At 47.6% G+C, this 27,028-nt stretch overlaps 1 protein-coding gene across 11 annotated transcripts in view; it reads left to right on the top strand.

Annotated features, from left to right (window-relative positions):
* Nucleotides 1-26,095, top strand: part of Asap1 (ArfGAP with SH3 domain, ankyrin repeat and PH domain 1) — a 311,987-nt gene extending 285,892 nt beyond the window's left edge. For 6 of the 11 annotated variants that reach the window (XM_028876031.2, XM_028876030.2, XM_037197507.1 and 3 more), the window contains 6 exons: nucleotides 1,094-1,264; nucleotides 11,156-11,225; nucleotides 13,481-13,539; nucleotides 19,338-19,837; nucleotides 21,862-21,984; nucleotides 23,419-26,095. In XM_028876031.2, the coding sequence (XP_028731864.1) occupies nucleotides 1,094-1,264; nucleotides 11,156-11,225; nucleotides 13,481-13,539; nucleotides 19,338-19,837; nucleotides 21,862-21,984; nucleotides 23,419-23,493 (998 nt within the window). In that variant the 3' untranslated portion in view covers nucleotides 23,494-26,095. Of the gene's footprint in view, nucleotides 1-1,093; nucleotides 1,265-11,155; nucleotides 11,226-12,558; nucleotides 13,306-13,480; nucleotides 13,540-19,337; nucleotides 19,838-21,861; nucleotides 21,985-23,418 lie in introns of those variants that run through there. The other 5 variants (XM_028876034.2, XM_028876033.2, XM_037197508.1 and 2 more) reach the window with 2 other exon arrangements.
* Nucleotides 26,096-27,028: the final 933 nt, after the last annotated feature.

The raw sequence follows: 27,028 nt of genomic DNA, 5'->3' as shown, positions 1-27,028 counted from the left end.
CACTCTGCTATCCCTCTCTTGATCTTGGTGGCCATGCAGGATGCCTTCCTCGTAGGTGGAGTCTGTCATTTCCAGTGAGTTGCTTACTGGCTGAAAATGTGCGTGCGCTTTCTTTTTATCATTGCATCTGACTGAGGGGCCGAGTTCTTGAGCCTTCTGTGTCGACTCTCATTTGTTACCACCGCTGGGGTTTTCGCTTTCCCTTGGTTTTTTTATATGAGGTCTCATCACATTTCCGACTCAACTTGTGGTTCTTGAACTCCTTGATCCCCCTGCCTTATCCTCCCGAGAGGTTGGGGTAACAGGCTTGTACCACCATGCCTGGCTTGGCTGGGGTTTGGCTCCTTGGAAATACTCTTTTCTTCCTTTGTTGTAATTTTTTAACCAAGTTTTTTTTCCCCCACCATCTACTTAATTACTTGAGTTCTTACTGTGTTCTTTCTCTTTTTCAGTTCCCTGAGAACTGCATACAATGTATTTTGATCATATTTACCACTCTCTCCCTTCTCCCGGATCCATCTCCCCTTCTCTATCCATTCAACTTTGTGCCCCGCTAACCCCCTCTGCCCTCTCCCTTCTCCCCCCCCCACCTTCTTTTAAACCCATGAAGTACCATGGTCACAACCCACCACAGACCACACCCTTGTAGAAAAGTGACTCTGTCCCAGCAGCTGTCACCTACTAAGAACTCTTTAGCTGGGGACAGACTTCGTGCCCACCTCCCCTCTCCATGCTGGAATCTTATCTGACTTGAGCTTACACAGGTCTCGTGAGTGCTGCTTCAACTGTTGTGAATTCAGATGGGCAACTTCCCTGCTGTGTCTGAAAACAGTTTCCTTGTGCTCATCCACCTCAGGCCCTTATCCTCATCCCACAATGACAGCTGAGCCTTGGGAGGAGAGGATGTGATACAGATGTCCTGGTTAGGGCTGAGCATTCCACTAACCAACAGTTTTTAAAATCCGTTTGTGATTCGGTGGGCTGACGGACTCCCATGTTTTACCAGGTTTTGATGAGTAAATTACATATTTACTGCTCTGTGTCTGTGAGACTGGGATTAACCCTCCTGCCCCCCGTTCAATTTCCTTTCTAGGTCCACCTGGCCCACCTTCTACACTCCCTCTAGGCACGCAGACCTCTAGTGGCAGCTCCACCCTGTCCAAGAAGAGGCCACCTCCCCCACCACCCGGACACAAGAGAACCCTGTCCGACCCTCCCAGCCCACTACCTCATGGGCCCCCAAACAAAGGCGCAATTCCTTGGGGTAAGTTTTCCTAAAGTCAGGGTCAAAACTGCCCAGAGCCCTATAGTTGGGGGGACTCCACTGGGCACTGGACAGTTTGCATGTTAGGAAAACTGTCCAAATTGCACACACCCTGACGGAAGGCTTAAACATGCGTGAATATGATTACACCTGCCTTCTAAGGCAAGAAAACATTTTGAATAATGTTTGGGGCCACTCAAAACTATAGTGATAAATATAGTGTCCTCTGATATCATCAGAGAGCTGGTTCTAGAGCACATACCCCCAAGACACCAAAATCTGCAGATACCCCAGTCCCTCTTATCTAGTGTGCATGGTGCTTGAATAACCTGAGCACATATACTTTTAAATCCTCTCTAGACAGCATATCTAATACAGGCTAACAGTGAGGTTTTGTTGTTGTTGTTGTTGTTGTTGTTTTAAAAATGGATCCATGTGCAACACAATTTTTTCCTAAATATATTTCACCCACAGATGTGGAGGGCCAAATAGAATACTAATAGGAAGTACGCATATCCTAAATCTCAGCGAGAATAGCAACTGTTTGAAGTTGGAATTATGAATCTCATAGAACTCAGAACAGCAAAATAATAGGCTAGGGTTAGGGATGGGTCTCCATGCTAGCTAAGTGCTTGTCTAACATGCACAAGGAAGGCCCTGGGTTTAATCCCAGTAGCAGAAAAAAGAAGAAGAAAAAGACAACAAAACAAAAAAGACAACAAAACAATCCACTCCTTTGTGATAACCAGAATTGTTTTCTTATAAAACAGAAATCCTGGGGCTGGAGAGATGGCTCAGCGGTTAAGAGCACTGACTGCTCTTCCAGAGGTCCTGAGTTCAATTCCCAGCACCCACATGGTGGCTCACAACCATCTAAAATGAGATCTGGCACCCTCTTCTGTGTTATAAATAAATAAATAAATATTTTTAAAAAAAAAAAAAAAAACAGAAATCCTATCCTAGACATTCTTCTTCACACCTTTAATGACTCCCTGCTGGGCTTCAGATAAGTGCTGGTTCCTTCTGTCAGAGCACTGGGGTCCTGCAGGAAGGTCTCTGCTCTGCGCCCTGCCCTTCACCTCCCAGCCTCCTCATGTGCTCTCCAAGGCCCGCACCCTCCCTGGCATTCTGTCCCATTTGCCTCCTTGGCTCCTCTCTGTTTTCTTCCAGAACACTATCAGAGTTCAGGTCTTTGCACGTTCTGTCTACCCTGCTAGAGCGACAGAACCATGAGAGAAGCAAATTTGTCTGTCGTGTTCTCACCGGTGGAATCCTGCATGTGACACAAACTGGATACTCAGGAATCTCTTAAGAATGAGTAGCCTTGCTCAGAGTGAGATAGTTCAGGTTCAGTCAGCTGGTCGACACTGGCCACAAGGACTTACCTTGTCTACAAAACAAAACACTATACTTTTCACCTTGCCTGCTGTCCTGACTCTGGCACGTGGGTCGCCATCATCAGTAGCCTATCAAAGTCCTGGCCCACACAAATGAACTCTTCCAAATGAACACACTAGTCTGTGGCTTACCTCTTCCCACCAGAGGATTCCATTGTGACTTTTTTTTCCCTGACTTTTTATAAATTGGGTTTAACATAAGATAAGTTAATTCAGCTAAATGGTCTTAAAGGATTTCTTAAAAGCCTACCTGAACTGCTTTGATTTTTTTGTTTGTTTATTTTTGTTTTTGTTTTTTGTTTAGAAGAAAAGCCAGAATATACACTTTAAGACTGTCACAGTCTTGACCCAAATCTTACAGGGCGCACACGTGTGTGCGTGCGTGTTGTAGCCACTTGTCTGACTCAGCAGACCCACCCAGGACACCTGCTCTTTCTGTTGCTTCAGCCTCCTCAAGTCTTTGTGCCCATGAAGCTCACGGTGGTATGAGGAGTTCAGAGGAGTCTACAAAGTACAATTCCTTTCATATCAAGGGGCATATGGTGGCCAAACTATGGAAATGCTGGAAAAATGGACTGTGAAACTGCATAAAGTCCTTGATTATTTCATGACTCAAGGCCAAAGGATTTAAGGCATGTAGGCACATATGATCCTTAACACTGATGACTCCTGGATATTGCATTCCAGTGCTTTCAGGAGTCCCCAGAGCTGTCAGAAAACCGACTTTGCCCAGATAACATCCCCCCAAAGTCACAGGCTTTCTGTGTGAACTTCATCCCACAGGTGAATATTCTTCCCAGACTTCACTGACCTTTGATCCTCTGCTTACTTCCTGTGTGCTTTACGGTGCTCCTTATAGAAACAGAGACAGCCTTCAAATCAATTCACTCAATTTCTGTTTTTCAGCTTGAATGTTTTCTAGCACCTGGCTTTTCTTTTTATCTGCAGTGTTGGTGGGGTTCAGGCCTTTTCCCAAAGAAACTTAGGTGTTACTGTGTTATAAAAGTTACTGTCAGCCAGATGAGGTGGCACATGCCTTTAATCCCAGCACTTTGGAGTCAGAAACAGTTGGATCTCTGAGTTTGAGGCCAGCTTAGTCTACAATGGGAGTTTCAAGACAGCTGGAGCTACAAAGAGGAAACCCTGTCTCAAAAAAACAAAAACAAAAACAAAAAAAAAAAGGAAGAAATAAAAAAAGGTTACCACCTTCCAATAAGCTGGGAGCTAGCCTTTCACAGATGGGGCCTCAGCCAGCCCTAAGACAGAAATCAAAACCCACCCTCAGCAAAAGTGGCACTGCCCCATATGGCAAGACCGTGCTGAGTGCTCAGACAACCCAGGGTATTGATTCAAGGCTTGTTTGTGGGGTGATGGATGTCCACATACAGGAGACAGATTCTTTTTTTTTTTTTTTTTTTTTTTTTGGTTTTTTCAAGACAGGGTTTCTCTGTGTACCTTTGCGCCTTTCCTGGGACTCACTTAGTAGCCCAGGCTGGCCTCTAACTCACAGAGATCCGCCTGCCTCTGCCTCCCGAGTGCTGGGATTAAAGGCGTGCGCCACCACCGCCTGGTAGGAGACAGATTCTTGTGCTGACAGGTTAGCAAGTGCACAGCTGGACTCCTGACTGTCCATCGGGGAGACTTGCACTGCTGCTGTGTGCACTCTGCTGAGTGATCACTGCTTGGTGGCCCTGCCCCCATCTCCTGTTGATGCTGTGTTCTGCAAGGCAAAGGCAGGGTCCAGACTGGTCAGCAGCCCGATGCAGAGGTCAGCCTCTGGGCAGCATCTCCCTAGTGCTACAGCTGCCCTAGCTTTCCCCTGGACCTCTCTTTTCCCCTAAGCCCATGGAGATGGGACCCCTGGGGTAGACACAGCTGAAGACATCTCACCATCTCCTCTGGAGCAGGACTTGTGTGCCTTACTAGGTGCAGCAGAATCCCAGCTCACACACTTTCCTCTTCCACCCTCCAGTGGGCCTCTGCCGTGACGTACTCTCACAGTGTCTAGAATGTCTTTCCTTGTACTTAGCTATATTGATGCTTAGTGATCCTAGGACTTGTTCCGAAGACTGCACTCTGTTTACCTCTGGCTGGGGGTTGTCCCAGTGCTTCTGCCTCCTTGTCTGTCCCCTCAGAATACCATCTCTATAGAGTCCCTAATGTGAACCCTAGTGTCATATTCTCCATGGGTTTTGTTTTTGTTTTTGTGAAACAAAGTCAATCTCTTTACTTTTGGTTGATATTGAGCCCATGGTAATCCTGCCTCAGCCTTCATGGCATTATAGGTTTGAGCCACCACATGTTATTGTTGTTAGTACTCTCTTGGGCTCTTTGGCTCTTTGCGGGGACCTGCCACCCAGCTCCCAAGTAAATACAGGAAGGCTTATCTTTCTTATAAATACCCAGCCTTAACTTGGCTTGTTTCTAGACAGCTTTTCTTAAATTTTCCCATCTACCTTCCGCCTCTGAGCTTTTTATCTTTTTCTTTTCTGAATACCTTTCTTTACTTCTTACTCTGTGGCTTGCTGTGCAGCTGGGTGTCTGGCCCCTAATATCCTCCTCCTTTTCTTGCTCCTTGATCCTCTTCCTACATTTCTCCTATTTATTCACTATGCCTGCCAGCTCTGCCTATCCTTTCTCCTGCCTCGTTATTGGCCATTCCGCTCTTTATTAGACCAATCAGGTGTTTTAGACAGGCAAAGCAACACAGCTTTACAGAATTAAACAAATGCAACATAAAAGAATGCATCAACAAATCTTTGCTTTGCATCATTAAACAAATATTCCACAGCATAAACAAAGGTAATACATCTTAAAACAATATTCCACAACAACCATATTTGGCTTTTAACAAGTATTTGTTCATTGTTAACAACTGAGGTTCTCTACCAATAAAATAAGGATTAGCACTATTCCTGTGTTATGCATGGAATTCTCATGAAAGTTATATGACTTAGAAAGTACTCAGCAAATGTTACCTATTGTTTGTAACTCTCTCAGCCTGGCATTTTGCTGGATGGCCAGCCCCTAGACTCCCACGTGTATGTCATGATGCTATATGTGTCCTTGGTTACTATAACCCATTCTACAAACTTGGACTCTTAAGACAATCGAAGCCTATTTTCATGGTTCTAGAACAGTGGTTCTCAACCTGTGGGTCACAACTCCTTAGAGCCAAACGGCCTTTTCACAGGAGTTACATATCAGATATTTGCATTGCAATTCATAACAGTGGCAAAATTACAGTTATGAAGTAAGAACGAAAATAGCTTCGTGGTTGGGGTCACCACAACATAAGGAACTATATTAAAGGGTCACAGCATTAGGAACCACTGTTGTAGAGGCTGCAAGACTAACATCCAGCAGAGCCATGTCCTTTCCTAGGGATCTAGAGAAAGAATTTCTCCATTTCTGGTGACTGCCAGTGTTCCTTGGCTTTTTTAGGGTCCGTGTGTGTGTGTGTGTGTGTGTGTGTGTGTGTGTGTGTGTGTGTGTGTGTGTGTGTGTGTGTGTTTCTAGCCTGGAGATTACCAAGTAGGCTAAGCTAGTTGATCAACAAGCCCCAGGGATCGATCGATATCTCTCTCTCTCTCTCTCTCTCTCTCTCCCTCTCTCTCTCTCTCTCTCTCTCTCCTCTCTCTCTCTCTCTCTCTCTCTCTCTCCTCCCTCCCTCCCTCCCTCCCTCCCCCCTCAGCACTGTAATTATTAATGCACTACCACACCCAGTTTTCATATGGGTTTTAGGGATCCAACTCAGACCCTTATTCTTGCCTGGCAAGCACTGTACAGGCTGAGCTATCTTCCCCGCCTGGATTTGGGGCCTCTAGGTAGCCATTTTGTAATTGCTCCTAGCCTGCTCTGTGGTACTCAAAGATTCACATCCATTCCACATCCAAAATCCATTCACAGTAACGCCTTCTCTCACCCCCACCAAGTCCGCCTCCATCTTGGCTCTTGTTCCTTTCCCCCCTCAGCCTTGTGGCCAGCAGTCTGATCAGGCCTGTGACTTGACTGTAGTCTGTCAGCCTCTTCCCTTCTCTTTGATTTGTCCTTTGTTGTTATTGCTGCAGTTTTCAGGGGAGGGGTTCTTGGGTTTTGTTTGTTTGATTCTTTCTGTGGGTTGTTCGTTTTGAAATATGGTCTCACTGTAGAACACAGTCGAGCCTGAACCAGGAAAATTCCAGTCACATCCTCCCGACGCTGGGATTATAGGCATGTGCCATCACACCCAGCTGCCTGTCACACTCTGAAGCTTTTACTATTCAGTGTTCCCATCCATCCTGTCCCTGGACTGGAACCTTCTGCATTCAGCTCATTTGTAGATGGGTGTGACTGAAGAGTCTGCCTTCACTGATATTTGTGATGACTTCTGTACAGATTGTGAGTTTTATCAGTCCTCCACACTGGCCTTTGAGGAGACAGAAGGCAGTTTAAGGAGACAGGCCTTGAGTTTGACCTTGGAAAATGAATGGAATAGGAAAAGCCCCTCAGAATCCTGAGCGTCAGGTCATAACCTGTGGCTGGAAATGGACGATAGATTTGATTGTGGGAGTCTCCCAGGATGGAGCAAAAGAAAATGGTTCAGCCAGTCACGTAGCCAGCCATCGGCATACCCGCAAGAAAGAGAACAAAGAGTGTAACCTGTAACGCATCCGCTTTACAGAAGGCCCGATACCTTCCTCGCAGGTGCTCTGTCCCTCTTCGACTCTGCATTCAGTAGGGCAGATGATTCTTGCCCACACTCTCTGGGACAGAACATGCTGTTTCCTGGGTCTTAAGGATTCTAGGCTAGAAAGGTTAAGAACCTGCCCTGGTTCTCACAGCTGGTATGTGGGGCGCTAATGTGGCTGAGAGCCTGCACGCTTCACCCCGTCCTCATACCGCCTTCTGTTGCTTGGGAGGGAAAGGGGCAGAGGATGAGTCTCTGGCTGCCCCTCCTCGCCGTGTTTGTGTCTTTGCTTGAGAACCAGCAGCCTGGAGAAGGCACGCTCTCTAGCAGAAGTAACACAATCCAACACGTGCCCCTTCTCAGTGGCTGTGTCCCTCTCATGTTCTGTAGCAACATAACCTGCTGTGTGCTTCCAGCCTTGTCCAGGCAGGAAGAACCCTTCCAGGCTCTTTCCCTGCCAGAACTGCAGTGTCCCCAGCGCCCAGAATAGCCTGGGTATCACATGACTGAAGTCCCGCTCCGGTGTTGAATTCGGCCATCTGTCTCATGAGACATCTCAGGCAGGCCTGTGGTGAGAAAGCAAAGGGGCCGGTAGGGAAATGCAGCTATGTGGGAATCCCATGACCTTGGAAGGAGTATTTCATTAAGCTTCCCCCTTTTTAACTTAGCTACGTTAAAACAAACCAGTGTGTGTTTTAACACATATGTGATAAGGAAATAAGGACAGAACCTGCCTTAGTGGCCTCCAGGAATCACCTCTGACCACTGAGACCTAAAGTCCATGTGCTTTTTTTTAACATCCTGCAGTCAAAAGGCCTCCAAAAAAAAAGGTAGAGTTGTTTCTCTTCTGGAAATCTTTTTAAATATAAAACAATTTTTTCAGTAATGTTTGGACTAAGCCTTCATATTCATCCTGTAAGATAGGATGACATCACCCCCCAGTTCATGGGCAAGGAAATTGAGGCAGAGAAGTTATACCATTTGTGTCAGATCCCAGATTGATGTCAGAAGTGGCATTTGAACTCATTTCTGAATCCCTGACCCACACCCTAGTTCACTGTTCCGAAAGATTCCCGTAGCCTGCGTGCTGCTCATGACTAGCTAATACTCTGCTCTTTCCACAAAATCTCAGCCCATGGCTTCTAAGATGGATGGTGAGTAAACCAGAGAATTGGCTATGGCTCCTCCCATTGCTCACCCAGCCTCTGACCCCAGCCTTCTTATTGCCTCTACCTGACAGACCCAGAACTTGTGCAAACTGCAAATTCCAGTTGTGGAGCAGGAGAGGAGAGGAATAAGCTGCTTCTTCTGTATTTTCGCACCGTCTCTTCCTTTTAGTACTAGCCTTTGGGATTTTTCCCTAAGCCTCATTTCTCCTACCTGCACACTAGGAAGCCTTTGCCTAGCTCTGAGAATCACAGGATTCTTGTCAGTCCACCACAGATGACTTTCTGACCAGGTCTGAGAAGTCGCCTTGTGACAGAGAAGTTGAGTTAGTTAGCAAGGGCCATCGATTACTCTGTTCCAGACGCGGTGTGGGAGGTAGGATTACCAAGGCCTAAACAGACAGAGTTGCTGTCGTTGGGGTACCAGTTCATTGACTCTGTCAGCGTAGTTCCCATCACATCTCATGAGAAGACTGTGGGGAACAGTTACCATTTGTGTCATGCTTCCTGTAGACCAGGGCCGTGCTCATAACCAATAGCTTCTCTTCCAGTGCTCTCTGTTGGAGTGGGCACAAGTGTGATTCCCATTGTGGGCAAGGAGATAGAGGCTCAACAGAGTAAGAAGCATCCTCCAGGCTCAGTCCAGATCAGTGGTCCACCTGAAATTCAAAAGTGGACTTGTATGGCTCCCAAATCTATTCCCTGAATTTCTTCCCAGAAGGGGGCGGGGGAATCAAATCAGCCAGGGAGATGTTCTTTAGATGTGCAAGAACTGACCAAGTGTGGGAGGGGACCGGCCGTGCAAGTGAAGCAAGAGAGGCAAAGTTGTAGAGGCCTATAAACATCTTCTTTGGAGAACAGCAAGTCACCCTGGCCAAAGAGGGACATTAAATGAGAACTCTGGACATCCAGGCCTGTAGGTGTGGGCCACTGCCAGCCTACCCTGACACTCACCTGTACAATAGCAGAGAATGAGCCCAGGAGAGCCAGGGGCCTTCTCTTGCTATTATCAAACTCCCCTCTGCATAACTACATTAAATAGTCATTTGTTGGAAATGGTTTTGCATAGAAAGGGAATTAGTGAGGAAAACATCTCATTGCCCAGACATGGTTGTGGCTCATGAAAAGTGTGGAAGTACAAGACTTGGTATCCAGGACTGTAGGCTTGACATGCAGTATGCAAAAACTGAAGAAGTGCTTTCCTTGAAGGAGATGGCCACTGGGGGTTTCTTGAGAGGTGACAGAGATGTCCTCAGTCGTAGGCCATGTGCCACTGGAAACACATCAAAGGTTAAAGGGTGTCTCGTCACGGTTACACAGCAGTCAGTGTGAAAGTCACGGGTGTTGTCAAAACCAGTAGAGTTTGCTTCTGCTTGTCTAATTGTCCTGGCGTTACAGAACATTCTGCCCAGGAGGTCCAGTTTCAGCTGTGCCAGCCTCTCCGGATGGAATAGTTTTTGTCAGGACTGGGAGGGAGAGTCGGTGGTTCAGAGTACAGACTCTAGAGAGGGCCCCTGGCCGGGTGTCTCAGTGCTGACCCTTCACCTGCCGCTCGCCCTTGGGCCTTTGTTTTTCTTCATATGTAGACTGGAAGAGGCAATTACGTCATTTCTCATGAGAATGACTATCTGCAGATACTTGGTAAATACCGTACTTGTGCTAAGTACTCAGTTAATGGTAGGTGTTGTTATTTGTGTTACTGTCGGGGTATCCTAGGGGGTTATGTAGAGCCCACAGCTCTGTGGTCAGGGTTCTTGGCTTCATCATAGCTATGGAACCTGCAGCAGCAATTCATAAGCGTAGCCTCTCATTTCCTTATCTTTAAAAGGGGGCGAAGATGCCAGTCTCTCACGTTGTGCAGAATGGCGGCTGACAGGAAAGAACCCATTTGACAGGTGTTAGGTGACATGAGGCTGGTCGTGGAGTGGAAAACCATGAAGTTCCTTCCTCGTCCCCCGATTCCTGTAGGGACCCTGGGGCCCAGCTCCGCTGCACGCTTCTCCCACCGCACGGCATCACAGAAAGCCCCGCTGTGCCGTGTCTGTCTTCTGCCTCCCCTGCACAAAGCACACAGCCATACTCCTGGGCTCCTCTTGTCTGGACCTGTCTCAACCTACTGTACTAAATCATTCCTTTATGTAAATCCCCTGAGCAAATCCTGCACTCCGTGAACGCGGTGACACATTCTTAGCTTTTGTTCTTCTTGCTCTGCATTCAAGCCTTGCGCATAGTAGGTGCTAAACAGTGTTAGTAAATACTGAGTGGGTATTGACTATGCGGGTGGGCATAGGGCGATAGCTGTTTGTCAGCAGCCCACCCACACACAGGCTCTCACTGGTGAGTTGAGCGTGTCATCCCTGTCTGGTAACTGGCCTCTTAGATGAACTTGACGTTTTACTGATTTTTCAGATCCTCAGCCCCTGAGCATCAGCAAGTTGCTATGATCTTAGGAACCTACTGGGAGGCAGGCCACCCACCCTGACAACAGTCCTTGGCTAGCAGTGAAAACATCAGTCCGGAACACTGCTTGGTTTTGTTGTTTTAACACCGGAAGTACTGAGGTCTTCTAGTGCTTTCTGGAACCTGAGGGCTGCCAGCCCATTTGCCAGGATCTCTCTCATGTCCATGTCTGAAGACATAACTATTGCCTTTCTTGTAGGTAATGATGTGGGCCCATCCTCTTCAAGTAAGACGACAAACAAGTTTGAGGGGCTGTCTCAGCAAGCAAGGTGAGCCACCGCCCGCCTCCACCGCCCGCCTTCCTCTCCTGTGGCACTCGTAGTTCCTGGGGGCAGACTTTAGACTTGAGCTCTGCCTGCCTTCCCAACTCTGCTCAGGGTAGTCACTGACAGCATCAGTTAGGAAGAGAGATTGGACATCCTTGCTCAGTTGTACATGGCCCCTCCCTGCTGGGCCCCAATGAAATGGGGTGCCCTTGCCTTCCTACTGCTGAGATTAAATGTGTGCACCACTGTGCCTAGACTATTTCTGACCTGTAACTGCAATTTTTTTTCAGTCTAAAGATTTTTTAACATAAGAATGAGACTGGTGTGTGTGTTGAGAGGAGGAGGGTTTTTGTCTGCTTGGGTGGTGTTTGCCCGTTTGTCTGTCTTTAGGCTAACAGCAGTCAGTGTTCCTCTCTCCTGCCTTGCACTAATGAGGTACTTTTGGGAACTTTCCTAAGGACAGAAAGTTACCTCTCTTTCCTCCAGAGGTAGTCAGGAAGCAGAGAGCCACCCCCACACCTAGGAAAGAGAGAGTCAGCTGAAGGTGGGCAAGGCTAGCTCTGAGTTTATCGTAAACAAGAAAATAAATATGCATTTCTTTTAGAACTGTCATTTTTAGTCTTTTTAACCCGGTGAGAGCCGCCCAGTTATCATGGCCCCTATGTAAACGGTGGCTCTGCATTCCTTCACTCGCCTTCAGCCTGACTTCATCTTTACTCTTCATCCTTTGGCTACAGTTGGTCAGGTCGTCCGTAGAGAGGGGGCAGAGTGACATAGAAAGTGCTCACAGAGTGTTCAGAGATAGGATCAGGTTGCCATTTGGCCATTCATTGAGTTCTCTCCGAGCTCACCCACCCAGAGCACAGCAGAAGCTGCCCAGGCACTTGCATCACTGGTCCAGGAGCTTCCTGAAAAGGCTCTCTGATCCTCTAGACTTTGGCTTTACCTGTGTTCAGGGGTGAGTAACAAGGACAGCTGTGTCTCCCCCAAGAAGATGCTAAGGCAGAACATGAGAAAAACACAGTCAAGAATGGAAACTGAGTCCTCTCCTATTCACAGTTTCTCATGTCCCAATGGCTTCCTCTGAACATGGCTATCCCCACAACCCTCAGGGTTGGATTGCCCAAGAACTGGAGAGAACAGGGCATCTAAGAGCCAGACAGAAAGGGGAAGACATGCATATCCTCTTCTTTGACTCCCTTTGTTTGGTAGTTAGGTAGACAGAACAAAGAAAGGCCAGCCCTTGGGACGTCAGAGGACGGGCAAGAGGCCTGGGGTCCAGGTCCAGCCCAGGTGCTTGGCCACGCTTGCTCCTTGAATACAACGTGTCTTTCAGGTCCTCTGAGGAGCATCTCAGCCTCTTGTGAAAGGGAAGTAGTGGCTTCCAGCGAGCAGATGTCACATTTGACTATTCAAACCACGCTGTGCAGACTTGCTCCAGGGACTGAAGTGTTTCTTCCCCTACTCATTTGCATGTCCTCCAAAGAAGCCCTGACCAGGGGAGGACTGGGGACATACCATTGATGATAGTCACACTTCATTCTGTTTTTCGGGAAAGGGGGGTGGGATGAGGGCTGCCTGTGGGATGACATGAGACCAAGTACTTCTGTGTAGGGCACCAAGGTCACAGTGTGCAAAGTGCCAAGAGCTTTCACACATGATCACCTCCAAACAAAGCTTTGAAATGAGGGGCTTGACTTTGCCTAACCTTCCCAAGTACTTATCCATCTAGGCCAGCCAAAACAGAAAGTACACTGTAATCTTTCATTAAATTATCTTTTATGAGGATTAGTGGTGTGTGTGCGTGTGTGTCTGTGTGTGTGTGATGAAGGAGCAGCATGCTACAGCAGGGCTTGTGGAAGTCAGAAGGCAAGTTTTGTGGAGTCAGATCTCTCCTCCCACCTCTGTGTAGGCTCTGGAGATCTGACAAAGGATGCTACACTTGTGTGGCTACACCTCTATTCTCTGAGCCACCTCTCTAGTCCTAGTAAAGAAATTTGAGTCTGGCCATGATGGCACACGCCTTTAATCCCAGCACTGAGGAGGCAGAGGCAGGTAAATCTCTGTGAGTCTGGGGGCAGCCTGGTCTACAAAGTGAGTTCCAGGCCAGCCAGGATATAGTGAGCCCCTATCTCCAAAAAAGAAAGAAGAGAGGATCCTTACGGTAATTCTGAGATGCCTTCAGTTAATTTGAATTGTAGACCACTGTTGAAATGATGGCACTTCTAGATGCTAACCCAGTGTTGTTTGTTCATCAGCACCGGTTCTGCTAAGACGGCCCTCGGCCCGAGAGTGCTTCCTAAACTACCTCAGAAAGGTAAGACTCCTCCTCTTCATACTCACGTGTTGTAGAAGTGTCCCTGCCTGTCCTGGGGACAGTACCCTCCCTTTGGGTCACTGCTCTGTCCCAGGTGTCTAGAATAGTATAGAGTAGGTGCCTGACAGATACTTGTTAAATGAAGAAAGTACATCTCCATCTGTCTAGCAAATACTGTAGTTTCCTTAAGGAACTAACCCTTTTTTCAGAAGACACATTCCTGACCCTCAGGTACCATTCTCCCAGTCAGAAGCCTGACCAGAGACGCTGAGGAACCGCCACAGCTGTTCTGCCCACGGGTCGTGAGACCTTGGGCAAATGACTCATTCACTTGACCCACACGGAGTCCTCATCTGTAGCGGTGAGGTTGTGTAAGGACAGGGTGAAGTCATGCGTCAGATGGCCCCTCACACGGCGGTAGCAAAGGCAGCCTTTCCTGGGATAGCATCTGTCATGCAGAGCAGGGACACCTGTGCCCGGGAAGCACAGGAAACTAGTGTCTACAATGCGGCTGCTCTGCCAAGCAGACACTTGGCTCTTTGACCAACCTTCCGAAATCCTGGCCATGCTTTTCATTTATAAAAACGACATTTCCAGCCTCTTACTACCACAGAAACGAGTGCACAGAAACAGCTCTGCTCGCCTTTAGAGTCGTGAAGCCCCCGTCTGAAGCACCTGCTTCGTTAGGTCCCTGTGGGAAGCCTGCAGCCGGCAGGCCTGCGTTAGATCTGGGTAAATGCTCAGAGGGGCTCTGACGGCACCAGGTTGTCAGTGCCCATGGTCAGTGTCCACGGTAGACCTCCCTGGCCCAGCCCAGTACTCCAGAGCCTGCTTCAGTAGAAGGCAAACTAGAAGTTCGCGTAGAGACATCAAGATGTACCGCTCTGTGGGGCTCTTCCATCAAGGGGCATCCTTTGGGATGAGGATGTGCCCCTGCTGAGGTAGTAGTCCCAGGAGGCTACTGACTGTGGAGCAGGAAGGCTGGCTCACCCAGTCTGTCTGTCTGGGTCAGAGTGGTGGTGGTTTTCAAACTTTGCCCAGAGTGCAGCCCCAGTCTTGGATGTCTCCTGGTGCTGCCCAGATTCTGCTCTCTGTTTCTCATACATTAGCACTGAATCCTTCTACGTGCCTCTCAGCTTACTTCCTCTCGATTCAAACCCAAAGGATTCTTAGTCCTTAGTGTCCTGGGACCCACCTGTGTCTGCTGCCACTCTGCCCTTGTCCATGTCTCTTTCACGCCTTCTAACCCAGTGTTAGTCCAGCAGGAAAAGCTGTCCCTGACATTCCCTGTCCCCTATTGACCTGTGCATGCTCTGGTCAGGGGAAGCTCTCCCTGACATTCCCTGTTCCCTACTGCCCTGTGCTCAGTGACTGACCTGTGCGTGCTCTGGTCAGGGGAGGCTCTCCCTGACATTCCCTCTCCCCTACTGCCCTGTGCTCAGTGACTGACTCTGTGCGTGCTCTGGTCAGGAGCCTCCCTCACACTCCCTCTCCCCTACTGCCCTGTGCTCTGTGACTGACCCTATGCATGCTCTGGCCATGGGGCAGGGCCTGCAGGAAGCAGGAGCAGTCATTGACCATGACCTCATGTAGTCCCCTGCTGCCCAATGCTCCTCACACGTGCCGCCCTCCAAGTTAACCCCCTCACACTATTAAAAAACACTGACATAGGGGACAAAATGGCTACCTATCATGCCAATTGATAAACCAAGAAAAGGCTCCAATTTTCAGATAAATTCATTAACTAATAGTTCTACAATATAATAGGACACTTGGCCTGCTTTATGCAGAACAAAGAGTTATTATCCATCGCAGGGCCTTGGGCCTGTCTGCTTCCTGTTAATTACTGTTGGCTCTTACATCATTGATACAATAACTAAATGATAATTCCTATCTGACTACCATTAAACTGATGGTTATTAGATCCAAATATAAACCAGTACCCATCATAGAAGTCAAGGATTTGACCCAGGATACAATTTTGGGGTGGGGGGGGAATGTTAGACACTAAGTTAACCTGTAAGACCCACCTGCCCAAGGACCAGGTTACTTCCTGGGATTCTGGGAGTTGTAGTTCTTGGAAAATAATACCAAAGCTTCATAGGAAAATATGGTGGCCTATGGGTTTTGTCCATGTAAGCTCACAGGTGCCTCAGGGAAAGTTTCCAGGAGTAGTGCTGACCAAATTCTATCTTAGTCAGTATATAAAGTTTTAATAAAAAGCTTGCTTTAATTTGGAGAAAAAAAAAAGTTTCTGCAAGGTATAAACCTGCCCCTGCTGCCCCCATGTGACCCACCAGCCTCTGTCAGTAGCCTGTGATCCTTCTGTTTCCCCTTCCCCCAGGCCTCAGGACTGCACTCCAGCTCCAGGCCCCTCCTGCATCACTGTCCTCTGACTCTCCCGTCAGAACACAGGCATGCTTACCAGATCTCCCATCCTGACCTGTGCCCCACAGTTTGTGTGAATATTTTCGCTGTTTGAAATTTCTCCACAACAAACTTGCTAAAAATGAAGGAAAAACAAAAAACTAAAATGCAGCCTTCCAGGTATTCTTTAACCGTCTTCCACTCTGAAGAGTATTTCCCTAGCCTCTATCTGATTCCCTGCTCAGAACTCCATGTCATCCCACAGCAGATCCCAAATATCCTGTCATTTCATGTGTGTGCGATCCAGTCATTATGTCTAAAAAAAATCACAAGTTCCTCCTTCTCAGTTGTCTCTTTGTGGGTTTGTTGTTGTTGTTGTTTTACAAATTATTGGAATAAGGATTAAAATGAAATATAAACAGTTGGTCTCTCTCTTAAGTCACTTGAAGTTTTTCTGTTTATTCGTATAGGTTTCGTTGCTATAGTAAACTGTCTGGGGCTGGTAACTTTTTGAAGAAAGGTGGCTCATATAGACTCACAGTTCTGGAAGTGTAAGGTCTAGGAACTCCGTTTGATGGTGGCCTTGTTGCTGGCTTGGGACATCACATGGCTAAAGACAGGGAATGTAGCTATGTCTGTGTGCTCTATTCTTATAAGGCCACCAAGATCCAGTCATGGGAGCTCCACCCTCATGACCTTGTCTCACCCACACTGCCTCGGAGCAAAGATCACGTTCCCCATGTGGAGTTGGGGAGACTCGTGGGTCGCATCAACTCCAGCCTGCATCATGCTCCATCAGTGCTTCAGTGCCCATAGCGCGTGCATTCTGGATCTTGGTGTGTGCATCCCTGCGTTCCTTCCACGTGTTCCTTTCTCTTCTGGGCTCCTGTCAGCTGACAGTGGGACCTGAGTCATGATCAGATGCAGGTTCAAGCGTGACATTTTCTGAGTCGTGCTCCGTCTGAACCAAGGTCCCTTTCCTTCCTGCAGCCTCAGCCTGAGTCCCACATGACACGCTGATGCTTTGATCTCACTTGTTTATTCTCAGTGCCGAGTCACCTTGCCCAGCTTCTCGGGGCCACTGTAACACTCACAGCGTAGACACACATGGCTCTTTCATCACCTCTTCTGTGCCTCCCTCCTTGTCTCATATTTCAGGCCATGGGCCACCATGGTTCACAATCCTGGACCACTTACAGTTTCTTTTTAAGGATGAAAGTCTGTGATCATTGCTGCATTGGAGAGTGTTGGGTACCAGCACTTAAGCTTCATGTTCCCTATAAATGAAGATGACAGCAAGCCCTTCTCAGCCCTGCTGCCACAGGAAGCCTCCTTCTTCCCTCTTTCTGCCTACTGCAGATTGGAGATTGCCCAATTGTGTGCTTCCAGAAGAGGAACATAATTGGTCCAGCTTTAATTTTGGTTTTGTTTGGGGCTTTTTGTTTTGTTTTGTTTTTACTTTCCAAAAACATTTTTGTTGCTTTCATGTATGTCTGTGCTTAGTGCCTGTGGAGGCCTGAAGAGGGCCTTGGATCCCCTGGAATTGGAGTGACAGGCTGTTGTGAGCTGCCATGTGGGTGCTGGCTGGGAATCAAACCTGCGTCCTCTGGAAGAACAGCCAGTGCTCTTAACAACTGAGCCACCTCTCCAGCCCCTACCTTTACTTTGTGAGCCACACCACGTCTGCTGGAACTCAAGGGGTCAACCCACGAACAGGGTTCTCTGAGCTTTATTTCCTTAGAGAGGGCCATGGACAGGCCAAGAGCAGAAGCAGTCTCGGGACAGCCACACAGTGGACAGCACTGAGGCATCTCTTTCTCCTTGCCCCTCTGCCCCTCTCTTCTGAGGATGCTTTTCTAAATGCACTCCAGTGTCAGGGCAGCATCCTTGGTGTGGCTTCATGAGCACACACTAAGTACCCCGCTCCCATACCAAGAAAAGAACCAGAGTTGTAAAACTAGAGCTCTTACTTGGCCTCAAGGAAACCTGCTTAATAACAATAATAATGTTCCTTCTTGGAATACTGATACCCATCGTGTCCTCACGGGAAAATTTTTGCATCAACTAAGTCATGTCATCCTCATGATCACCCTTTGAGATAAGAGTTTTAGAAGTGAGGAAATTGAAATATAGAGAGGTTGTGTAATGTGGCCAAGGTCACACAGTGGCATGGTGTCTTAGTTATTGTTCTATTGCTCTTGAAGAGACACCATGATCACGGCAACTCTTATAAAAGAAAGCAACTAATTGGGGGCTTGCTTACAGTTTTAGAGTGTTATTGCATAATCATCATAGCAGGAAGCAGACAGACATGGCACTGGAATAATAGCTAAAGCCGAGTGTGTGCTTTTGAAACTGCAAAGCCCACCCCCAGTGACACACCTCCTCCAACAAGGCCACACCTCCTAAACCTTCTTAAACAGTTCCAATATCTGGGGACCAACCATTCAAACACATGAGCCTATGTCCTCATTCAAACCACCACACATAGTAAGTAGGTGAGCTGGAGTGCTTGAGAGTGTCACAGGTTCTATATTTCAAGTTCGTACATTGACACAGGATGATTCTACGGACAGTGGCATTTTCCAGATTTGGAGCAGACTGCATCTGTTAGAGAATAGGAAGAATTGACCTAGAAACTCCCAAGCATATTAAGTGGGAAAGTCAGTTTTAGACAAAGCATGATATAGTAGTGTGTGTGGTGTGACGTGTTCATCAGTCCATGTATGTGTCGCCAGAGTTTAACAGGGTGCCATGATGGTGGTTGGGCAACAGAAGAAACCTTTTGTCCAGTCCTGAGTGAATCATGTAAAATGAGGGGAAATAAATAGAGCTATTGAATTGATTGGAATGTCCCTTCAAAAGTAAGTTTGTACTTCTAATGAACTTAAACAACATGGCAAATGCTTTTCCTAAAAGAGCGTATTTTAAAAGTTATACCTATAGAAAAATCTAGGAGGAAAATACATAAAATATTTAAATGACTAAATTTGGTGGTAGGTTGACATCCCGGAGAGGTTTCTCTTTTGTAAATCATCTGTGTTCTTATAGTCTTATACTTCTTGATGGATGTGGTCATCTGGCACTGACTCAGTGGAAGCCCAGAGGTGTAAGTTATAATGTAGATGCTTTCCTGGCTTCCAACTCTATCTTGCCTAAGCTAGGTCTAGGGCTTGCCCATCCCCAGTGCTCTCAGCAGGTCCGTGTTCCCCCTCTCCCCCACCCCCACTCTGAGATAGGGTTTCTCTGTGTAGCCCTGGTTGTCCTGGACTAGCTCTGTAGACCAGACCGGCCTCTGCCTCCTGGGTGTTGAGATGAAAGGCATGCGCCACCACTGCCTGGCTAGTGTTTAGCCTTTTTTCCATGACTGTGACATCTTCTACCTTTATTTTATCTATACCATAACCTCCTCTCTTTATCCTTTCCCACAGTGGCACTAAGGAAGACAGAAACCAGCCATCATCTCTCCCTCGACAAAGCCAACATCCCACCTGAGGTTTTTCAGAAGTCATCACAGTTGACAGAGTTACCCCAAAAGCCACCACCTGGAGACCTGCCCCCGAAGCCTACGGAACTGGCCCCTAAGCCCCAAATTGGAGAGTTGCCACCTAAGCCTGGAGAACTGCCCCCCAAGCCCCAATTAGGTGACCTTCCCCCCAAGCCGCAGCTCTCAGACTTACCTCCCAAACCACAGATGAAGGACCTGCCCCCCAAGCCACAGCTGGGGGACCTGCTGGCCAAGTCCCAGGCTAGCGAAGCCTCATCCAAGGTGCAGCCACCCTCAGAGGTCACACAGAAGTTACACATGGGGGATCTCTCCCCAAACGTGCAAACCAGAGATGCCATCCAGAAGCAAGCATCTGAGGACTCCAATGACCTCACACCCACCCTGCCGGAGACACCCGTACCACTGCCGAGAAAAATCAACACGGTGGGTGGGAACCAGTGTCAGGCTCTTCTGGCAAGGCCCACTGCACTTATCCTTTCATGGTGCTGGGAACAGGACCTAGAGCTGTGTGTGTGTGTGTGTGTGTGCTCTGAGCTCTGCCACTAAGCAGCATCCTCAGACTCTGTTGAAGTTCCAGAAGGGGGTGATAGGATGTATGTTTAGTAAGAGAACAGTGGCCCGTACTCTCTCCCACTGATTGAAGCATTCGTGGGGGTATGGGCCTGGTGGCCACAAGCCTTGGGATCCCAGCTGGCATGCTGTGGGACCTGGCTTCAGTGCCTGATGCAACTACCTCGCTAGCAATGTACTTGCATTCTCTGAGCCTGATTCCTTGGGTACAAGAAGAGCCTGTATGATACCAGGCTCAGGGGCAACAGTGCAGTGGCCAGCGAGCAGTGTATAGTGGCCACATAGCAAACCCTCAGCCGTGTGTCCCTGACTCAAAAGCTGTGAGGGTTGAACTTCACCCACCCCTAGGATCAGTCTCTGTCCCTTCTCACTATATTCCCACCAGAACCAGAGGGAGAGCCCAGAAAACCTCACGGATAGGGCTTAGCAATGGTCTCGTCATTCTATTATTTCACGCAGTGTGTGTCCCACTCTACAGATTACCAACTTTATTTTTATGTGGAAATGGTTTTTTTTCCAAGTCCCCCAAAATCTTTGTGTAAGTGTGACACTCCAAAAAAGGTGTAACATAGGACCCAAGCACTCCAGAATAAGGTAGAGAACCAAAACTCTTCCCACTGTCTCTGACATCTCTGTTGGGTCATCGTATTATACCAGTGCTGCATGTCAACACTAAAGGTAGAAACGACCCATCCTCCCATGGACCTGAGGCCACCATTGTTGGTTTGCCGTTCTTCCAGCCTTCCTCAGCACTTCTGACAGATTCTCTGGGCTTTTGATGTGCTCAGAACGCCAGTTCCTGCTGCCTGCTTAGTGATAGTCTCTCACTTAATCCTCACCATTATCAGTGAACACATTACGGGCCCTCTCAATCTCTCAACACTGAGATGGCCATGTGCTGCTGTGGTTCTGGTTGACCTTCCAACCTCACCAACACACATACCCCGGCCCCTCCCCCAGGAACTCAGGAAGGGACTGGGATCATCAGGACAGCCAGAGAGAAGCCAGGGATAAAGGAAAAGATTCTCTTGACTTAAAGAGATAAATTGCTGGGGCTGGAGCCCTGGCTTGGCAGTTGGAAGCACTGGCTGCTCTTGCAGAGTACCCGGGTTCAAATCCCAGCAACCAAATGGCAGTTCATAAGCTGCCTGTAACTCCAGTTTGAAGGGATCCGACACCTTTACACAGACATAAATTCAGGCAAAGCACAAATGTGCATGAAATAAAACATAAATAAAAGAGGTAACTTGCCATTTCTATTGCTAATAATCTAATTAACTGAGTGCTAACAGTATTCCTTAGAAGGTGCTGTCTCTGTTTTATACCTTCCTGTCTTCAGAGAACTGAAGTCCAGCCAATAAAAGTCCTGGTCAAAAGACAACTGTTCAGACCCAGGCTGTTCCCTGGGTTTCCCTGACGTGCCCTGACCTGTCTTGCATGAGGTCCTAGGAAATCCATCTGTGCTGTCCATTCAACATGCAGAAAATGCAGAGCTTGCACATTTTTGTAGCTTCTGCCGTCATTTCTCCACGAGCTGACGCTGGGGAGTTGGGACAGTAAAGGAATAACAGCTCTCCTCGTGCATTTTGGGAAAGCTGAGTTGTGCTTGTTACCTGCATTGGTTGTCCTCTGCCAAAAGTTACCTGCTGATGCCGGCCAGAGGAGGGCTGTCACTCCTGGGAATGTACAGTGCCCAGGGAGCACGTCAGTCTTCTCCACACGCACATGCACGCGTGAGGAATACCAACACTTGAGAAAGTCAGGTCAGGTCTAGGCAAAGAGCAATCACCTGCCGGGGTTTGCCCACCTTTTGAAGTGCTGCTCTGTTTCTCCTTTCTTCATGTGCTCTTGAGTCGAACCTGCTTTCTTCATTCTAGGGAAAAAATAAAGTGAGGCGCGTGAAGACCATTTATGACTGCCAGGCAGACAACGATGATGAGCTCACGTTTATCGAGGGAGAAGTGATCATTGTGACGGGGGAAGAGGACCAGGAGTGGTGGGTATGTACCCACGTCTGTCTGCTTTACCCTCTGTCCCCCGCAACTCTCCGCTCCGTAGGCGGGTGTGAGGGTCCTGCTGGGTACCTAGTTCACCCCACGGCCATTTGCATTTGCCCTTCTGTCTCTTAAGTTTACGTTATAAAAAGACAAAGTGACTTTGAAAATGGGCCAAGCGACCTGACGGGAGTGCTTTTTCTGGGCAGGATGAGCAGGGGTACTTAGAGGTGCATCCTTGTTGGCAGAGCCAAGCCTGCTCCCAGTGTGCCCTTGCTAGGACACCACCTTAGGACAGTCACTTAGAGCCTGAAGTCCCCCGATGGTGTCAGTTGCTAGCCCTGTGGACTTGAACCAAGCTCATCCCGTCTGTAAACCTGTTTCCTTGAGAGAAACAAAATGGGACCGAGTCCTACTTTACAAGGATATCTAGATCTCACTCCGTGGTCTGATAATGTTACCACGTAGAGCCCAGCCATGATCATAGTCACTGCTAAGAAACCAGTGCCTCCAGCTGAGACTCCTGGGATGTTTCAGTAACGTGCCCAGGGAAATTCAATGAGCCACCGGCCCAACACGCACCCTAGTAAAGAGGTGGAAATTCTAATACTGGTGTGTAACTCAGGGGACCTTCTGAGCACAGAATCAATTAAAATTGGTGAGAGAGTCAGGCCGGGTTCTTCCACACTTCTCAAAGGAGACCAGTGACATGGAGGCCTAGGCACAGCCCTTGAGCCCACAGCAGCCTGGACAGCAGGTGCTTAATGGAAGGAGAGGGAAAGGGGACCCGTCCCGGCTGCCTTTGCCCAGCTCTCTTATGGCCGCTTCTATGGATTTGGCGGGCACTGACAGCAATGCACATGCCCTTGATGTATTCCTACCATGCAGAGCCCACAACAGGATGCCTCTCAGTGCAGTCAACATTGATCTCATTGAGGTAATCAGGGAAGTTGTGTAACTGTGGCTTGCAGGTTTATGCTGCAAGTGGTAAAACTGTCATAGGCCACTGTCAGTCTCAGAACGCTGACATCTATAGGAGCCAGAGGCACAGCAACTCTTCTGTGTACAGTTTTTCTTTTCAATCTTAATTACACGAGCCTGAAGGAGGGACCCTTTTTTTTCTTTTTTTTTTTTTTACCAAACTTTATAAGTAAGAGGCTTATCAAGGTTTGTCTGGGGTTCCCCATGGCATGACCACTCATCAGAGCATCGAGCGTGGACACAGAACCTGACACCTGCAGAAGCCTTCCTCAGTAATTCCATCTCAGTGGTGCCTTGAGATCATGCCCACGTGCTAAGCTCTGCAAGGCTGCACTTGGTCTTCTGGGGCTGCGGCCTTGCTGCGTTGTTTATTATTATCAAACACTATGTGGTTCGCCGCAGGGTAGGGTGGGTGAACTTGGTGCTGTCTCCTTTCTAACTATTCCTTTCTCCCTGCAGATTGGGCACATCGAAGGACAGCCTGAAAGGAAGGGTGTCTTTCCAGTGTCCTTTGTTCACATCCTGTCTGACTAGCAAAAAGCAGAACCTTCCGTCCGTCCGTCCGTCCGTCCGTCCACACCCTTCATGCCAGACCGCTGCCTCCATGTAATCCTGTATACAACATGTATATAGCTGCTGTTACAGACCAAGAACTCATGGAAGGGCCACTCAAGAGGGGAATATAGTATGTATTGTAAATATCCTGTGGTCTTCTGCCTTCACCAGTGTTAGGGTAGCCTCAGGACCTGGTGCGCCTTACTGGTTTGCCAAAGCCATCCTTGGCATCTAGCACTCACATCTCTCTCTCTATGCTGTTTGACGAGCAAACAAAAACCAGGAGTCTAGGAGCTGCTGGTTTTCCAGGTGAAGAGTCTCCAGCAGCTGTTGAAGGGTGCAGAACTGGCGCTCCTAACAATGCAGTATTCTCAGTGGCGTTACTGAACATGCAACATTAGCAGAGGTGGGTTCTGTGCTCCAGGCGGAACTTTAAGTGAGTCCCTGGCCTGCCAGCCTGTAGTTACCTGTGTACACAGTTTACAGCTACAAAAACCTACTTTGGTATTTATTACAGAAAAGTGCTCAGTTAAATGTGTTATTCCTTCAGCAAATACTCACTGACACAAAATTCTCTGCAGCATTTTACAGTGTACACGGCCTTGTACAAGTTTAGATGAGTGGATTTGTACATCTTATGGCGAGTGCCCACCCCTGAGATATTACCTCATTATGCAAAAATTAACATATCCTTCATGACTATTTTGACAAAAGCTTAAAACCACGTCTGATGAAGTTCAACTTTCAGGAACCAAGGACTGCCAGAAAATATCCACCTCTACATTATGCATGCATCTAGAAGCTTACCCGAATTCTGCCTTTTATAAAGGAACGAACAGTATGAAGAAGTGAACTGTACATTTTTAAACTTGATTGCCATTAAAGCAGAAGTTACAAGATTGCAACAATCCTTGTTTCTGGTCACTCATTTGGCCTTCTCCAGAGTGTTTGCACATCGCGTTGACACAGCACCCCTCAACTGTTTTCAAGCGTCCAGAGTGTCAGTTTCAAATGATTTTCTTCATTCTGTTCTTGATTAAACCTTTACTATTCAAGAAGAAAAATTGTCAAGTCAGTCTTTGAGTTTTCTAGTGCAGAATCGAGGTGCTGACACCAGGCTTTCTTTTTCTCCTCCTTCTCTTCCTTAAACTCCAGTTACAGATTCATTTTCTTGTGTGTAAACACATGCCCTTCACGTCAGTTTATGCCCGAGCTGTGGGACGCTGCTATGAATTGCACTGTGATAAAGCTCTCTGCAAGCCATCTCTGTCTGTCTGGCTATCTGTCTGTCTGTCTCTGGTTTGTTGTGGCCTGTGTTTTCCTTTGTTTGGTTTTTCCCCTCAGCCCATTCAGTATATTGCATTTCCATCTTCAGCTTCAGTCTGAATTTGGGGAAAGAATACTTTAGTTGTTTGTACTTCTGGGTCCAGGACTGTTCTGATTCCAAAGTGTGTGTGTGTTGCCCTTCTGGAGTTACGTTTGCTTGAGTTGCTGTTTGGACCACAGCACAGAAGACAAATATTTTTTAAACAGATAATCTCGGCGATGAATGAGAAACCTGGATCTCACAGAAGCACAGCTCCCACAAAGCCTGTGGGAAGAGTCCTCTCATGGCCACAGTGCTTGGTAAATACTAGTTTAGTTCTGCTTAAGTGGTTACAGGGAGAACCCGGAATAGCCACCCAAGAAATATACCTTGCATGACAAACCTTCAGAATACTCTATCATCTGTTACTGGAAACTGATCTTAAGCAATTGCTTCCATAGTGTCTGGGCACCTGTGCATCCCCACATCAAACCAAGAGCAAAAAGGTGCCAGTCAGCATGCTAGTGTGCGTCCAGCAGCACCCAGCAGCCTTTGTTTTAGAGGCCAGACTGGTTTTAGAATGTGGTGGTTGCCCAGTGCCCCACTTCGTCCACACATTCTTCAGACGCATTGAAGTTGCATTTTGGAGATCTAGGCTGTGTTCTGCTGACCCGAATGTAAGCTGGTTTTCCAACAGACAAGCTCCCTCTCATGTCCTCTTTTGCTGCAGGCTCTCATGCAAATGTATATGCATACCTTTCTTTTCTGGTTTCTGTTTGTTTCCTGTCGGGAGTTTGAGTTCTCTCCACCCCGTTGTACTGTGGGACATAGGAAAACTAGGTAGACCTTCCTCGGGCAGTCTTGTGAAGTTTAAACCTGACCTTGTTCTGGAACCTTGCAGGGCCTCTGCAGTTTTGTAATGACATCATAGTTTGAAGGTATGGAACCTTAAGAAAGAAAGCAAATTCATTGCTCTTCTCCCCTAGAAGGGAAGAATTATGTCTGCAAACAATGTGTCTTCTTTTCCTGTTGGACAGCAATTGTTATTTATTTTTTTTTATTGCCTACTACCTGGACATGGTGTATAGGAGCCCTGTCGTGCCTGCCACTAGTATAAATCCCACATTCTTACCTGGGAGTCACCACCAAGCATCAGTACGCTTCTCATTTCACATGTATTTAATGTGACCGTTTCTCAGTACTGTATGTGTTAATTTCTACTTTTTTAATATTTAAAATTGCTTTTAAATAAACATATTCTCAGTTGATCCCAAGCATCTGAAATCAGGCCATTTTGTGAGTTGTCCACTACTTTATTCACTGGGAGAAAAAAAAAAATGATCTGGCTTGGCGGGTGGAGATGGGTAGCATAAGTCATCCTGTGCCACAGCTCACTCTAGATACGTAACAGTGCGTAGCCTTCCCGGGCTCACCTGAGTCCTCTCCCAGTCCCACCTTGTGTGAACTTTTCATCTGTTCACCCCAGATAGGGCACTAACAGCAGACCGAACAGTTCCTCTAAGTCTAGCCTGATGAATCTGTATGTTTATTTGGGGATACTTACAGGAGTTTCCATGAGGGGTTACTTACAGGAACATGGGCAACGTAGGCAACTACACCACCCAGAACTGTAACACCTTGGATCAGGGAGGGGAGGGGCCTTGTAAGCCCTTCCTCCTCCATGATGAATGCAAAGGGTCTCCTGTGGTTGTCCTTACAGGTAGTCAACAACTGCTGAGCATTCAAGGCAACCAGCATGGTGTGCCTAGAGAACATGATACCCCATACCTTGACTCTGTCCCTTTTCCTGTGGCTAGGACCATATGTTAATGTGCTGAGTGCTACATCTGCCTATCTTGCGTGATTGTAACTAACTCCTGATGATGCAGCCACACAGCTGGGTAGACCAAACAGATGTGCTCTGCAGCATCTACTGTGCCCTCTGTGAGCCCAAGGGGCCTGGAAATGAGGTGCAGGAAAATGCATGCAGGGGTGGAAATCTGTGCCTGGAAAAACATGGAGTCAAGAGTCCTTACAAGTCAAGATTACTATAGTCAAAAGGCTTCAGGACACAATTCTAGTCAGATAGTCATTGGTGGGAGCACAATAAAGCCTCATCAGGAAGATGGCGCAGTTTCCTTTCTGGAAAACTAGGCTGAGTTATCAGTGCTGTGAAGGAAACTCTGTATTCTCCATTTGCAGGCAGCA

This window comes from Peromyscus leucopus, chromosome 20, assembly GCF_004664715.2.
Source record: "Peromyscus leucopus breed LL Stock chromosome 20, UCI_PerLeu_2.1, whole genome shotgun sequence".
NCBI classification, from domain to species: Eukaryota; Metazoa; Chordata; class Mammalia; order Rodentia; family Cricetidae; genus Peromyscus; species Peromyscus leucopus.
The sequence above is the reverse complement of the archived record's forward strand: the minus strand, read 5'-3'. Positions and strand labels throughout refer to the sequence as shown.